This window comes from Calliopsis andreniformis, chromosome 6 (genome assembly GCF_051401765.1).
Source record: "Calliopsis andreniformis isolate RMS-2024a chromosome 6, iyCalAndr_principal, whole genome shotgun sequence".
Taxonomy (NCBI): Eukaryota; Metazoa; Arthropoda; class Insecta; order Hymenoptera; family Andrenidae; genus Calliopsis; species Calliopsis andreniformis.
The window spans coordinates 21,299,064-21,316,252 of NC_135067.1; the positions used below are offsets into that span (position 1 = coordinate 21,299,064).

General features: G+C 47.7%; 1 protein-coding gene across 4 annotated transcripts in view; it reads left to right on the plus strand.

The window, feature by feature from the left end:
* Positions 1–17,189, plus strand: part of Lilli (AF4/FMR2 family member lilliputian) — a 139,580-nt gene that overhangs the window by 97,215 nt on the left and 25,176 nt on the right. For all 4 annotated transcript variants that reach the window (XM_076381524.1, XM_076381525.1, XM_076381526.1 and 1 more), the window contains 2 exons: positions 3,838–3,933; positions 5,224–5,260. In XM_076381524.1, coding sequence (XP_076237639.1) covers positions 3,838–3,933; positions 5,224–5,260 — 133 coding nt within the window. The remainder of the gene's footprint in view (positions 1–3,837; positions 3,934–5,223; positions 5,261–17,189) is intronic.

Here is a 17,189-nt window from a genome sequence, read left to right on the forward strand (position 1 = left end):
TATAGATATCATGAGTCGCTGCACCGTCTGCGAAGTCTGTGATTTTCATCGATGCTCGTTACCAGAAGCGATGGTCTTCCGACTGGTCCATTAGGTGTGCACACGGTAGGGCGAGAGGTGTACTCGTCTGAAAGGAAGAGAGAGAAGTTGGGACCGCAAATACAGTGGCACGAGTTTCCTTCAAGAGCCACTGCACCGACCATCGACTATCCGGTAACGGGTTTTCGATCCTTCTCGCGTGCTCTGCATAATTACCGGCAACTTCCTTTACGCTGCTCAGGGAGCGCAGTTGACCAGAGCATTGGCTGGTAAAGGGGTCTTGTTGCTGTGAACGATTCGCCGAATTTCCATCGACCGTGACAAAACGCTTCCACGAGAAGGAAATTTCCTTAAGCATTCCTTCTGTGACTTCGTAATACCGTCACGCTTGTATCATATGTATACTTGTCAGAAACGATCTAGCAAATTTTCTGCCCTGTTCCGAGATTCTTGGTAATCTCTTTGAGTTATTAAATAAGCCTGACGTTAACGGTATTATTCGTAAAGTGGCGAGCGCTTGCAAATCTTCCGCAAGTTTCCTTTGTTAACCGAGTTCTTTCACCCCGCTTCACAGTTTAAGGACACCTCTCCTAAATAGCTCGAGCTTTTTCCTCAGACGGCGTTAGCAGTCACGCTACGGATCATCGAACTCCTTTGTTCCACCGCTTGCCGGGAATAAATAATTCAGTGCCTGTCGCGAGGGCGGGCTATCTTATCGTTGTCACCGAGCTCGCGAAAATTTAGAGACGCATCGTCACGTAGGTATTGTGCCTTCTTAGCTTGTTGGATTTTACTCCGTAAGTCACTAACCTACATTTTTTCAACATCTTTTTTTAACTCAAACGAGTATTTTAAAAACTATCGCAGAGTACTCTAATTCGCTAAATAATATATGACACAAATATCTAGCCTTCAACCCCAAACAGAACGTCGTACTTTTTATAGAAAATTTGAAAGCACCCCTTATGGGGACTTGGACATTTGACCCTACTATTCGTTTTGTACGAATTTATTGGAGGGGTTGCCCAATATTCATAACTCATGGTCGCGTTTCGTGTTCCTCGGGAATAAGTTGACAGCTCTCTCCTGCGTAACTGACTCGCACGAAACGGCTGGCGAGGGTGACTCAGCCGTCAGAGAATTCTCTCCTCTTGGCAAACGAGTCGGGTCCTTTTTCGTTCGGTCGGCCCTGTCGTCGGCCACAGCCGCGGGATGCAAATGCACATTTTCGTACGCGAGTCACGCGTGTCTCGGAGCTGCTCACGAGCGCGCGGGAATAATAAGTTGCGATTAACGATCGTCCCGTTTGATCCCTCGTTTTTCGCTCGATCGCGTGAGTCTCTGAGATATTTCGATTCTGGTAGGCTTCCTGATAACAGAAAGCAAAAGCTCGATAAAAACGAAAGCTTCTCGCTTTTTCCACATTCCTCGATCACATTGAAAAGTGAGATTAATCTGTCGTTCTAAGAACACTGAAGGAAGCGAGAGATTGATCGGAAAGCCCATTTTAATCCGAAACGAGGTTGTCATCCAGCGATGAATCACGCCTCCCTTTTATAGAAAGCTCGCTCAACCAGCGATGAGTAATGCAGCAAAGATATCGCGACGAAGAAAGGCACCAGGTCGCTTTTACTTGCGAAACAATGCGCGGACCGCAGAAAAATTGCCGAGCTCTCAGGCAAGCTGCGCTTGGCACTTGCGTTAGGAAGCTCCTAATTAGCCGTCAACGAAATGCAAATACGGGCCGAAGTTTCAAGACAGTCGATTCGTCCAAAAAGAGGGCTTCACTCGCGACGTGGATACGTTAATTAATTGAAATCGTGTAACGCGGGATACGCGACTGCCTCGCCTGATCTTCGCTCGCTGGAAAACCTGGAGCGGAAAAATATCGGAACGTTAACTGGTAACAATGTTCCGCCGTACGTTTCCGCTCGAAGGATAACGCTGCCATTGCCGCTTCACCGTTATATTCACGACGCGCCGCGTTACATTATGCATGATCGTAGAACGATCCGACACCGTTGCATTATTCTTTTCCGCGGACGATACATGTAATATTTCGCCCCGCTTGCTGCGGTATATCCCCACGAAACTCGCGGATTTCTGCATTCAGCTTTTCGTCAGTGGAAACGCGCAGCAGAGATATCTCTGACTACAGAATTGCGAGGCACAATCGCGGAGCGCTCGATCCGAAAATTTCTTAATTTTTGCAAACTCGGTCTTTAGACTTCTCCTGTTCTTCAACTCACATATTCAATTACATTACAGAACAGTTTTCCAAATTTCTTATCTTTGATATATACGATATTTCAATTTACTAATATTCTATTCAACTCTAGTAATTCCACAGAGTAGAAGACCGAGTTCAATCCCTTTTGACTGTAGCTGACGTTTCCATTTTATTCGGCGAACCTTTCGGCGAATAACTTTCCTTTGTCTCCATTTGATACGCATTGTGTGCTCCGAAGATATTGTTAACGTCGCGACAATGCGATCCCTTTCCCACACCAAGGCGACATTCCGTCCACGTTTCTGGACCACGTTCCTCGACGCACGTGCGTTATCTCGAGCGTCACCGTGGCGTGGGCAGCGTTTAAGAAGGCGATTATCAGCGAGCGAGTCGTCGCAGTTAACGTGCACGGGCACGTGGACAGCAGCGAACCGTGACCAGCTCGATGGTGTTCGAGGCTGATTATCGAGCCGCCGCGCCGCGCCACGCCGCGGTCGTCGAGGACGGGTGGGGCCAGGTTCGAGTGGCGGTCGAATTTTCTCGGGTGCATAATTCCCTGGCTTGTAAACAAGCGTTCTGCTAGTGATCGTCGGAAGAATATAAGCACCGGGACGAGAGGCTTTTGTCTCGTCGCTCTTTGTTCGCGTCGACGGATGTCTCGACGGGTCAATGAATCGGTCCCCACGATTCAGCGGTGGAAATACGTTACGTTTGGTGCGCCGCGCCGATGCACCAGACGCTGCATTGTTGGCGTGTTTGCGACTTCCACCGTGGTTCGGTCGTCGGCGCGAGCGCGCGCGCGACCGGCTCGGTCAACGCTAATAGCCACGCTTCCGAGTACCTGCTCGCTGCGCGCGATGATACGCGGAATTCGTGGCCCTCTCACGCGCTGCCCATTGACGTAATCGTGGCCCAGATGCGCGCGGTCTTACGCAAAATGCTCGCTTTCGAAGTGCACAGCTTGCCCAACACCCGATGCTTCGACCAAAGAAAGAGCCTGTCCCTTTTCTCGCCTTCGAACAATGGGTGAAACGAAAAGTTGGAGCTGTGAGGTCGAGGCGCGCCAGTTTCCTGCTCAGCTTGGGCTTTGCTTCCACTTCTGCCGCGGTTCCTACTGTATTGGGTAATCAAGGGATGTAGGAGATACGAGGAGTGAAGGGGGCTGATTACCCGTCGGTGATGGGTTGCGAATTGATTCCAGTTGTGTTGGGTAGAGCCTAGGCTTCATCACAGATAATAGATCTATCCACTTACTTCACACCTGTTTCGTCGAATCAGCATTGACCAGAAAGATATGCGTTATTATGGTATATGACTGTCAGTTCTGCACACAGCTAATGCAGTTTAAGTTAGTTTTCGCAGGTGATCACACAATCATATTTACCCGCACGTGCCGCGTTTTGAAAAGTTGAAATCTGACTCAGAGTTTATTCATACATTCCTTCTGTCCTCTGAGATAATTAATCTGAACTCGGTATCTGGCATCAGCCTGGCAAATTGGAGTTCGCATGGTTCACCGATAGAACCGTTCACAGAATCTCACCCTAATTCAATCTTCGCTGTTCCAGGAAATGACCATGCCGCCCACACCTCTAACAGCCATTGCCCAGACGCCGAGGAAGGAGCCCGAGTCGAAATTCACGTTCAATCCCGTGCTGGCAAAGGTAAGGTCTTGTTCATTCACGAAGTTCCAGGGAAAGCTCACTGAGCATGTGTCTTAAAAAACAAACTCGCATCCATTTGGAGTTTCATCGCGAGATCAAACGTCGTATCATCGAGCGTAGAAAACGAAAGAAACACCCAACGAGGCGCATCGTTTCCCGCGATCACGGGACGCGTATCGATCGTAGAAGCGTTTCGAATCGCATCGGCCGGACTGAAGTGTTTCGTGCCACTTGGCACCGCGTCAAGAAGCTCGTCTACGTCGAGGCGTGGACGTTTCTTGGATGAAGCAAAGGTTTACTCGTCTAGCGGCGTTCGTTGTATAAAACGCGAGATTTCGGTTTCTCCGATTTCGCGGGACCAGCGAGCACTCGGAGCGAAACGCGATGTCCGATCGATCGGTCGCGGCAGTTTCGAGCCGAAGAAGTTGGGTTTCGTGCCACTTGGCATCGTGTCAAGAGTTTCGTGCTCTCGAAAGCCGCGACGCGAGAAGAAAAGAGTCGAAGAAGTAGGCGAGCCGAAACGGGGAGGATGAAAAGAAAAACAGCCAGCGAGATATCAGGCTTGTGAAAGCGGATTAATTTCGACGAGCGGTGCCGCCTTTTTTCGGAGCGTAGTCGCGTTCTATTATCGCGGACGACGGTTTCGCGCGTCGCTACTTTTCCACCCGCGATGGAGCGCCGCGATTAATTGAAACTCGCAGGGATTTGCACGCCTCGCGATGGGGCTCACGCGTATGCACTGTGATGAGAGTTCAGGCGATGCGATTTTTAGATGAAAATTTTCCCCCTCGTGGACTGTGAAACACAGCGTTCCTAGGGAAAACTCTGCGGTTTGTTTTTAAGAACCCCTTTGGGGATCGATGACAAGGAATAGTTTAGAATTTATCATGTTCACTATGAGTTAAAAGTTTGGAATCGCCAATTCTTTAGAATCATACTGAATGTTGAAGTGTCTTGGGTCAATGTTAATATCTAGTTGAAATAATACTTGAGATGTTCCTTACTTCGATGTAATTTCGAGAATGAATATGATTATGTGTTACTCAGATTTGTTTATTCAGCAAGAACAGTGCCACTATGTTTAATTCGCAGAATTCAAACTTTTGGATAAAGGTATAGGTTGATGGTATTACGTTGATGTATATGAAGATGTCTAGCTGAGGTCAAGGTTCATGTGAATCTGTTCACTCTCATTATAGTTATTCCCATTGAAAGTGCCCCTTTGTATGCATCAACCAAATATCATTTTTGTGTATGTTCATCACTGAGAATTGTATTCTTTTCTTACAGTTGACCGAAGTACCAACGCCGGAAGTCACGAAGCCTCGTAAGTAGACTCTCCACTAACTCTGTTCTTTCTTGTTTCGAAGTAATCCCCTGTCGAGTGAAAATGCCCGATGGCGCAATCACAGTAGGAAATCTTGTTAAACGTTTCAGTTCGACCCGTAGCTTACTCGTCTCTGCTCTCTATTGGAAAGCTATCCCATTACGTTCTGACAGTAGGAAGCTCGTTAATATCGCGAGATGACCTTTGTTGCGTTTTCGACGACTATATCTGAAGCTGAATCGATGATAATTGATTTCCCGGAAAATATGAGGAATCTACCTCGAAAATTCCAAATGAAACATTCTCTCTATGGATTCCTATAAAATCTCTATGAAGTATCTCGCTCAAAGAGTGACATAGGAGCCACATTTATCGAGACCAGCGCTCTCAACAACTTACCAACAGCTAGTTAACATTTATTGTCCATTACACAATTAACTCGAGCAGAACAAGAGATTTTATTGCCTCGCGGAGCGACGTTATTATTCTCGACGCGCTGTGTAGCATTTCGGGACAATTTCATTTTGTTCCCCTTCGTTCCCGCTCTCCTTTTTTACGTGCGTGCGACAAAAGGCCGTGGTACGTAAAACTCCGAACTAATTTAATCGGTGCGTTTGCAACCTTCGGACGGATCATCATCCTCGCGTTTTTGTCACCGGGAATATTTTTATGAAACCGTGTCGCGGGAATTATTTGTACGGGCTCGGTGGAAGTAACGTATCTGGTTCATGAAAAACCTGTGGATTCATTGCGAGCCGCAAAAACAGCTCGCGTCAATTTGCAGCCGCGTTTCGCAGTCATTGAGCGTTGCCATTAAGTCTGTAGCTAATTTTTGCGTTCTCCCTCGCAACTTCGCTGCTAACTCGCGGAAAATTCGTTGCACGCGGTGACCCCGCAATTTTGTTGGCTTTAAATATTTGTCGTACTTTTGCCAGCAAAATTGGAAGAGGATTGTATAACTTTTTTACATTCTACAAGTGAATAGAATAGCATGCAAACGTTGAACTGCTTACTTCTGAGTTGTTACATAAAATAATCAGTATCATTATCATCAAAGAGCCAATAATTACTGTTGTTAAATATAGTGATTATTATTATTACGGTGTCATCGCTCGAAATCTATGTAATTGTCTGCAGCGAAGTTATCTGTGCGTCGCTATATGGGCTCAACAAGCTTTCCGCTCGATTCGATGTTTGTTCGTGAAAATCCAAATATTTGTTTAGCTTTCGTTCGGCTTTTGCTTGACAATGCTCGCGCGAGGAAAGGCTGGAAAGTGGATCCACGCGTGTGCCACGCGCTTGTCGGAGGTTCGAAGCCTCGAAAAACCTGTGGATTCATTGATATTCGAGCGTTTCTAAGCGCGGCTCGGAGGCTAGCAGGGGTAGGAAGGGATACTGTTTCATGAATTAACCATTCGTCGCGGTCCTCCCTACCGTTTGCTGGATCAGTGCTCGAATATATACACTGGCCACTTTGCGACGGCTATTATTGCTGTTGCAGACGCCATCCTCACGCTTCTGGAACCTCAAGCTGAGAGTTCGCACCTTATTGAGTAAATTTAGTCATTGATAGCTTTGTCGCGTAAGGTAAATATTCCAGTAGCCTTATTTCAACTTTAGAGTAATATTCTATTGTACTTAATAAAAAGAAATAGTATATTCAGCTACCGGGGCATATTTCAAGTGTCAGAACATGTATTTGTTGTGCACTTACTGATCCATTCGACATCTTAATCGACCGAATATTGGGACACTTAGCCAGTTTATCGATTTCACGCATCCCGAATCGCGTGGGCGTTCTCTTGCCCGAAATTGTAGAAAGAGCGAAGATAATCCTACGATTAAGGGATCCCGCAAATGTTAGACTTTCAAGCGAAGCAGCCTCGAATCTAATCTCCGAATCTGCCGCTTCCGGTTGCTCCTTGCCCTCCTAATTTACCTCCGAGTCCGGTATATTTCTCGGAGCCGCTTCCTGCCGCGGCGGAAGCAGCCGAAACGCCCACCATCAGCCGCGTTTAACCTCTTCGCCCTGCTTCCTCTTTATCAGACAAGGACTCGAGGACGTCTCTGGCCGATTAGGCGCAGGGGAGCGCGTTAACCACCGTGGAATTGTACCGCGGCTGCCTTTCGTCAGGAATTCGTCCACCTGTGCACGCGTGTAGGTGTTAACGAGCGGGGGCGTGATCGCGTGACCGGCGACCTTTAGCCGAGCGCCGACCCTGAGTCACCGACACGACCACGAGAGAAAAGGACCGATTTCTCGGCGATTTTCTGCTTTCGATACGCGCGTATCGCTTTACCGACCGATCGAGTTCCCCTCGTCGAGGTTTAATCCCCTTGCTTAGGATTGCGTCCACTTGATGAAGAGATTGTCGGTGACGGGCGATCGAGATTAGGTGGCTTTTAAGATCGACGCGACTTGGATTTGCTCATTGCTGTTTTGTGCTCATAGATCGTTGCATGTTGATCCTTCGGTCTTGCGCATGGGAACTATGCGCAGGGTCGAAAGGATTAAGATTGTAACTGGAAGAAATGTGGTTATTTCCAGCTTAATAGAATATCAAACCCGAAAGCTGTCCTCAGCAGCCTGTGCCGCAACCGCTCATCAAGTTTATGTTACCACGTAGCATTGTAATAATGTTCGTACCAATAGAAGGAACTCCGACGTCCTATCTCCACATCGGTAACATCTGTGTCTGTGTGGGGGCTAAGGCGAGCACATAAGAGCGTAACAAATAACCTTCCACCTTGGGTCGTGACTTTTTCTCTCCTCCAGTTCCGTCTCCTGTGATCTAGTTGCACCATCGAGACGATCCCCCCTCCCCGTCTCGGGGCTTTCTCTCTGCTCCTCTTTTTCCACTCTCCTTTTCTCATCTCCTTGGTTTCCTGGTCCTCCAATCTCCTCTTTTCGCCTGGCGCAATACGCCGAGAAGGACGAGTCGGGGCGATGAGACGAGAAGGCGGTCTCCATGGAAACGAACCAGCCTGTGTCGGCGTCTGAGTCGAGCGTTCTATCGTCGTTTGCGGACCTAACCCCGACCTAACCCAGGCCCGCGATACGGATCGTCGGAAGCGGTTCGAAAAAAGCTCGTGTCTTTGACTAGCAAAGCGTCCCCGAAGTGCCCTCTCTCGGAGAGGTCGTGGATCAAACGTTATTGCTTGACCCGGAATCCCGTTCGCTGATTGAGGTATTCCGTCCCGATTTCGTGGGAACAATCGGATAAGAGGGTGTGTGCGGTCGAGCGCGCGGGCCGACGTGGAGGGGAATCGATGTGGATCGACGGAAAGTTTCGCGCGGAAAACTGCCAACTCCGCGGGGGAAATTTACTGACCGTCGGGGGAGCAGGTTCAACTACTTGGCGAAGTTTTCATTAGAACTGGCCCGATAAACTCGCCAAGACTTCGCCGGCTTGTCCGCCGGATAATCGCAGTAATTATCCATGGACCGATCTGCCTCGAATACCGCGACAGGGAATTTCAAGTTTGCGGTAGTAACTCCGCCAGTACCATCACCGGTTCGCAGCAATTCCCGTGACATTAATTATTGAAATCGCCGCCGGCAGCCACCTTCTCCCACCCTCTCCTATCTCCAATTTCTATTTCTCTCTCTCTTTCCCTCGTTTTCCAACCCCTGCGTCTCTTCTTCCTCGCTGCTTCGATCTTTGTTCCGCGGCAGGTGCTCCGCCTCTCTACATCTCTCTCTCAGGCTTTCCACCATAGCTCTCAGTCTCGTTTTCTAGTTCGCAGGAAGTCCCTTAGGCGAAGTTCTCTCGACGAGGAGACAGAGACTCCGCCACTTAATATTCAATCGCTCAGCCGTCTTGTCGCTTCTGGCTCGCGACGAGAACAAACGAGACCGATAAATTAATACCGCTGATCGAGATCCACTCTCTTTTCTCCCTCCTCTCTCTTCTACTCTCTGCACTCCTGACAGAGTTTCTAGCATGTGTTCGCGCGATTAGGTATCGCTGCAAATCTCTGTTCATCGATTATTGATTGGAGCTTCGCGGAGATTGCTGTTTTTTTTATCGTGGAAAGAATTTTCGGTTTCGGATTGTATTGTTTTTTTCTTATCTTTTGGCTAGAAAGAATGGGACTTATTTTGGGAAAGGGATTCGATTATTTAAGAGAAAATGGGGGTTGCAGGCAGTTACATTTAGTAATAACTTTTAGAGACAGCAGGACATGACTTAATACATTATGAAAACTTGTATAAAAGTGTCTCCTCGCAAGGGTGGACACGGAAAAGGGTAAAAGGTTTCTGTGTTGACCTTTGCGGGCTTACACGTAGTTAGAAGTTGCCTTACAATCTCGACACAATTTCGTAGGGAGTCGTAGGAAAGAGTATAATCTTCGAGTTTCGTCGCAGATAAAGGTGACTCGTTCCACTGGAGTTCTAGGTGAAATATGATTTCGAGGAGCGGCCGCACTTTCAAGAAGGGCGAGTAATTATTTTATTCTGCGTCTGGTCGCGTGTTTTTAGACAATCTTAGGTCCCGAGCATTTGCCAGAATGATCGTAATCTAACTATGGCAAAGGCTGTTTATTATTACGCGTGGAAACTAGCATTAAAACTGTATAATAATGAGGGGTGGTTGGATCAGGCAGTTTCTACAAATTGAAACTCGTCACGCCAACTGGAGACGTCTTTGGAATCCGATAAACTTTGTCGCTCTTTTCCACTAATTAAACTCTCTCATAGCTCGATTTCTAAATAGCGTAAATTGAACTGGCACCTTGGGAGGGCGGGAATAGCGGGAAGATTAAAAGGAAGTCGATGAAATAACAACCTTGGCCTGGGGACTTTATCTTGATTCGAGCACGCGATTAATTTGTAATTAGTGAAGAAATATCTTTTATCCATTATCGTGTCGAGTAATAGACACAGGTACCCTGTCAATGCAAATTCAATTTGTAGACTTCGTAGCATCTTATATTCACTCTAGGTACTGTAGATTCTTATCAAGATTTCTTGAAAAATATCCAATAAACGTTTCATATTATTTCCAGTCCATTTCTTAAAGAGTTTAGTCTCCTTTTAATAAAATTGTCCTTATCTTAATAAAGTCTGAGCACAGGTGGTTTCCTCTCGACTAGCGCAAGCGAGTGGCATCAGGAAGGCCTTTTTTATCTTATCGACGATCGCCAGTAGCAATTGCAACACAGGCCAGCATTCGACGGAGAAAACAGCATAAACTTTTTACCGTGATCAGTGAAATCGCGTTTCGATAGATATTTTACGAGGCTATCGCACGCCCTGACGAAGCTTGTGTTTACGATCACGAACGAGAGACACACCAGTGTCGTAACGACAAGGTTCGCCGACAAAAACCAGCGTGTAAGTCGAGGACGGTGGCGATGCAGGTGGACGTCTAACGGCCTAGCCTTTGAAGCGGCTACTTATAGCTGGCTGAGTAAAGGACAACAGTTTCTACTTCCCAGCTGATTCCCTACCGATCAAAGACACCGTCGCGTCGCTACTCTTTAACGACCACCCGTTTTTCGCAATCGCCTCCATTCGGATAAAGTCGACAGACTTCGTAACTCGTAACTTCTCGCAGAGTACTTCCGTGAGAGCTTTCCTGTCTACTACAGGATGATGATTACAACGATGCGTGCTTGCGAAATTGGAATCGACGTGGCTGTTAATGGCACTTTTTTCGGAAGGGAATGAGTCGAGATAGTAAGATTGGATTCTGTGGCGCAGGTACAAGGCAACGGTGGGATTCATTTTGGAAATAAAATTCAGAGAATGTGGGTAGGCGTGGGTGATCAAGGCAAACTATTTTCCTGGAAAGAATAAATTTTAACAGATAATACGCTCGAACCCTCAGTTCTTGTACGTCTAGTCTCAGCTGTCGGTGTTAAAAATTCATTTGAGAAATTGTCCCTAGTGAACAGGGGCGGTCGAATCAGGCCAGCTGTTATGTAAATGGAAATTGTAGGCTGCGTGGAAATTTGTCCCGCGAGATCTGACCGCAGGGCAAATTTGAAAGGTCTATAGGACAAGTAGGCAACTCGAAAGGCTAATTTATTTGGAAAATGTGCCGTTCGACGCGTGCACCTTTGACATTCGCCCGATCGAATCGATACCTGTTGAGCGCGTCCGCCAGTCGAACAAGCGCGTGCAGCTGGTATTATTACAACACTGTGTACACGTGTACTCGCGCTGGTGTGTCTGTATCATTATGTCAGTTCATGAATATATGTGCGTTGTATCTGTCCGAGCAAACGATCGATATACGTATACGGGTTTTTGTCGACCATCTCATCGATCGCTGAGCTAACGGCCAATCGTGATATCGCGATTACGCGTGAACCATGCCAACAGCCGCCGTCGATAAAGTCCTCCTGAAATATGTGTACATAATTAAACGAATTATTAGTTGGCCGATCGGTAACGCGGACACTGCGTGTCGGGTTTGTTTCGATTTCAATTAACTAGAGGATTGGTTTTATTGGTGCTAAGCTCCGAGGGTCTCCCACTGATCAATCGGTCACGGTGATTTATTCAAAACTTCCGAAGGAGAACATCACGCGTGAGAGCGCAACTACGTGAACGTTCGGCGTTCCAGCCCGTAAAAGGGTTTGTAATTATGGCAATTAACTGTAACTTCGTTTCCTTGTGACTTCTGGGTCACTTTAATTTCCGGCTTCACCGGTATCCCGGTGTATTTAGAACGTTTCACGTGTGAAATTGAAAACGGTGCATTGTACTTTCGATGGACAGTGGAGCTTATGGCTCGCTCTCGGAAGCGGCTCCTCTGAATATGATTGCCCATAGATTTGCTTCTGTCCGCGACACAAGGAAAATTTCCTTTCAGATATCGGAAAAACCTAGTTATACTCACTTCTTCCGCGCAGTGAAAAGTTGATACTTATCGCAACGATTACGAATGGGCTACAGCTATTAAGGTTTAACGCGCGATTCGTAGCTCGTTCGATCAGATAAATCTGGCCGCTTGCCAAGTAGTTAAAACGTGTCCCCAATAAAAATCGCTTGAAAACGCTATCGTAATAAGCAGAGCTTCTAATGGACGCGACGTCGGTAATAATTTTTATGCTGACCGGATCGCTGAAGGGTGGTAGTAGCGTGTATCGTCGCAGAATTCTTAAACTTTTAAATGTAGTTGTTAGACTTGCGATTAAACATGCACGCGCCTATTCTCGACACTGTAAAACAAGCTTCCGAGGAAAGTTATCTACGTGTCGCTCTTGGAATTACTTTACGAAGTCCCTCTGTTGCTACAACTCTAACCAGTGTTAACCAGCGTTGGAACGAGCAGAGGGGAGCCGGTGGGGCGGTTTATACCGGAGGGGATGTACACGTGCTGAGCCAAATTAAATATTGAATATCGGGACCCCTCCCTCGCGCTGTCAGTTACCTCTCTGTGTACTATCGAGCGTAGTGACCTACTTGTTCAATTGCGCTATATGCTGCTCCACGCCGCGAAGTTAAATCACGACTTTAGGAATGAAGCGTACGCACAAGTACATGGACCATGCTTTCGTTATCGTCGATTTTCATCGTCGCGCGTCATGCATGTAAACCGTATAAACTGTACCACGGAGATGCAATTTGTACTGTATATAAAGTTTCCTGACAATAAAATAGTATGGGATCAGTGTCAGAGGATATATTGAGGCTACTTTTTTTCTCCTCACGCCAGTGTGAAGAGAAGTTGTAGGGCTGTCTGTTATGGAGCGATAAAGAAGGCAGGTGAGGAACAGATGGAAGAGTAGACTTGTTAACTTATACACTTTCGTGATCCAAGTCGATTGCTTTATCGACCTCGGAGCTAATTTTAATATTTTATAGAAAATTCGAAGAAACTTATATTCGCAATTTTCCCTAATATCTGAACTACAGACATTCTTAAAGTTTCTTCAATTATTCAGTCGGTTTTTGTAATATGTTGCTAAACTCTCAACTAGTTTTCTAAATGTGAGACTATTACTCCTTATTACCCAGGAAATGCATCAAATGGTCCATAAATCTACCGTGCTGCATGGTTCGCCTGTAGCTCAGGTTCCAATCGTCGAAGCCCCAGGCGTAGTTATGTCACTGGAACGTCAGTGTACTTCGATCACGCTTAGGCCGCGTTCCTTGTCATTTCAGTGACGTTTGCTCGCGATGTCCGCTAATTTGTGGCGTTTGATCGCGTAACAGCGGGATGACTCGCCTCCAGCGGTACTTCTGCCCGTCCATGCGGACGGATGCTCGGTAAACGGCAGCGTATCTCCTTATTATGTGCACGCGAGCCAGCCATATCGGTCTAATACTGTCTCCACATTGGCTACGAGTTAATTTACTCCCTGCCATTCGTAACAAACCTGTCGTTTAATCCTCCTGCGATAGATGGCCACGCTGCAAAAGCAAAAGTTGCTCGTTCGCGATAGAGGTCGCGGAATACAAGCAACTTAGACCGAGTTAAATTGAGACAGAGCTTGACCTAGAACTCGACTAGAACTGGAAGTTGGTAGTAGTTTAGAATCGGACGGAACTTAAGGTGCACCGACTAGAGCAATCGTAGGTATAGATAATCAAAGTCGTATAATTGAAGCAGTCAAACGACTGGAATTATAAACGATGACGAGCTTTTAGTGGTGGATCGAGGAATGAAATTTACAGACACAAAATCTTTACAGTCCTAGGTCCTTTCGAAGCACTCAACTTCAGTTGTCTCACTCAGTAATTTTTCCACTATCGGTTTTACATTGTCTATGAAAAGATTTCAAAATCCTGGTCACTGAGCCAGCACTAAAAAGAAGCAACAAAAGTTCCTTTTCTTCTGAAGAAAACTTCAAAACCACTGCTTCCCTTGAAATATCCCAAGAAAGTCTACGTCGTGTGCATCTACATTATTCCGATCAACCGGAAAAGACGTTCGCCTGGGCCCAGGTTGCATCCTTCACGAAGCAAATTGCCAGCGGCAAGTTGGCCTCGACGTTAAAAACTCCGCTTCTGTGCGCGCGCGGCCGAGAGAAAGGGATGCAGTTTATTGTCGGCTGAGCGCGAAAGAGGGAGAAGCGGGAGGGGCGAGGGGAGGAAGGTCCATTTTCCTAATAACGTCGGGATCGGCGGGCTCGAGCAGAAGGCTAGGTTCGTCGAGTCTCTTTTCCTCTGCTCTCTCTCTGACCAATCCTCTTCGTTCTGCTTCCGAGAACGACGTAACGGTTTCTTTCTCTTGTTAAGCGTGCCCTTTCGCTGCTCTACGCGACACGACCGCCGTCTTTTCAACCCCTCCGTCCTGCTCACGTCAGTCAGCGTCGAGAAGACTTTGCCCTGCGATAAATAATCGGTCAAGTGAGGGTCAGGGCAAAGGGGGATATATAACACGGGGAAATGAGACAGGAACGTTTATACATATATCGATGAAGGCGTCCCCGACGCATCTTGAAAGGGAGGGCCGTTCATTCAGAGGAAGAAAGGATCGTTAGCGATCGGTGAGGAACAGTCGAAAAAGAGAAAGAGTTTAGAGGATTCCCTTTCTTCTGCCTGGAAGGGAGTTTATACGCGGAACTGCGCGAATTGCACTCGGTCTTTTCATCGAGCGCGAGCCACAGGCGACGGAGGGAAAAAGGGACGATTCTCTGCGCAAGGAGAAAAAAGGGTGCGAAGAGGAGGGTGGCAGGGTGGGCAACTCGAAGGGACTCTGGAGGAGGTGAAGCGAAAGGGGTCGATAACATATATCCGTTCTACCCCGCCGTCAGCCTCCTATCTATTCTACCCTCGAACACTCTCGAATCGCCCGACACAAGCAGCTCGGAGTTACTTAACGTGATTAAATCCTCCCTTTCGCCCGCCGCCACGATTCGTCTCCTCCAGCCTTTTCTCTCCACCCTTTATCCTCCAACGAGATCTCCTGGTCTGAACCGATCGAGCCGGTTAACTCGTTTACGTTTTATCGCCGTGAAGCGGCGTTCGCGCGCTCCGAATATCCCTTTCTCGCCGCTGAATACGACACGCTGTACAGAGGGCACACTCCACTTCTGTCGACCCATTCACCGATGCTCGAGTGTTCACGAAAGAGTGGCGAACTCTCGCGGCTCGTGGCCCGTTTTTCTCCGCTCCGAGAAAGACACCTTGGATTACGTTCTCCGATCGTGTGAACTTTTCTCGACGCGGCGCGGCGCGGCGCGGCGCGCAGCGTTTCTCCTTCGAATCGGTCGCTCTTCAGGCTCCTCGAAGCGAAGTCTCGAATGAAAAGTTGGACCGAGAGGCCCTCGGCGCTGGAGCAGTTTCCACTGTGCGTGATTCACGCTCGTAGGAACTCTAATTGAAGATATCTCGATAGTCGCGAGGGCCGTTCCAGCGCGGAGGAATGGGCGCGGGAAGGAGCCACTTCCGTCGGGGAAGGACCGCTCGCTCGAGATCTATCTATAGTCATGCCGCAATGAGTCACGGTTTTTCGCTCGAAACACGGCCGCGTTCGACGCGTGGACGTGTCGGGGTGGCGAGTCGTGACGCAATAATCTTGGAAATAAATTTAGAATGATACGTGTCCCGAGTGTGCATCGAGTATTTATATCCAGCCGCGAACGAGCGAGCGCGACCGCGGATTCGTTTATTTACATTGCGCAGGAGGAGGCAGAGTTGCTCGCGATCAGCAGGATTTTCTTCGCTTCGGATCTCGACGCCGCTCTCTCGAGAAGCGAACAAGCTCGGGAGGAAGAGAGGGAGGAGCGACTTCCGGAAGGAAGAGGTTACCAGGCCGATCCGCTTGGCCGAAGCGTCTCGACGCATGGTGCAGGTTGCGTCACGAGGCGAGGAAGTCGATGACCCACCTCCATCTCCTCCTCTTCCACCTTCTCTTTCTCCCTCCTTTCTGGGCCGAACACCGACACCGACGCGCCGATGTACCGGAGACACGGCTGCACACGGCTAGAACACACGCATCGTGCCGCGGAAACGGACGCTTGCAACTTTCTCGAGCGTAATCGCGACCAAGAGGCCTCGCGGTCGAGCTTAATCTTATCTTCGATGCCTTTTCGCAGCCTGATTGTCTTGTTTCTTCGACGAGAGAAGGGTTCGAGGTCCTCTTTACGATTTCTATCAGTTGTTGTAGACGTAGCTTTGGGATTATGAAATGTTTGTACTAATAATAGCTTGTGTTTTATAGAGGGTGGTGCATGTATTCTATTATGTTGCAAAAGCGAATCCAGTTGGTTCACTTCGAGCTCCGTGATCAAAATACACATACTGAGATCAACATATCTAGATTCTCGGATTAGTAGATTCTTGGATCTGACTCAGGTTTCTTAGAAGTCTTCGTGTTCTACAATTCGATGCTCTAAAATCTAGCAACTTCGAAACTCTTTCAGAGAAGTTCTGAATGAAAATCTTGTAATAAAAATCTTCTCAGCATCTTCTCAGCATCTTCTCAGCATCTTCTCAGCGCAGAGCATCCACAATAGTTTCCCCGTAAGCTCCGAACAATAGCATTTGTGGGTCAAAGATTCTTGATTTCTCCTTTCGTTTCATCGGGCTTAATTGAAGCGGTTCCAGTTTATCGAATGCAGTTTTTACTCCGCGGAGGAATTGTCATACGTCGAGGGGTTAATTAAGATTCCCGCGGTGGCGAAGGGATGGGCACCCTTTTCTCCCGTCTTAATTGGAGGCCTCTTTTAGCAATTAGAACGCGAAGGGAGTTCTTTTCTCTTAATAATTCGCCGTTACGAAGATATAAAACGAACCTTTCACGAACCTTTCACGAACATCCTGGAGCGTTTCCCCTCTCCTCAGGGATTTCTGTATTTTCGCCGCGGTTCTTGGCATTCATGCAAGGTTTGCCGGGCAACCGTCCGCCTAAGCCCGCGAAATTTATTTTATATCCCCCCAGTTTTAGGTGAATAGGGACGGGCCATTGAGATTCCGTAGGTTGCTTCGAGCATCGCCCGTTTCCTGTTCGCCGCGCCACGGCCCCGT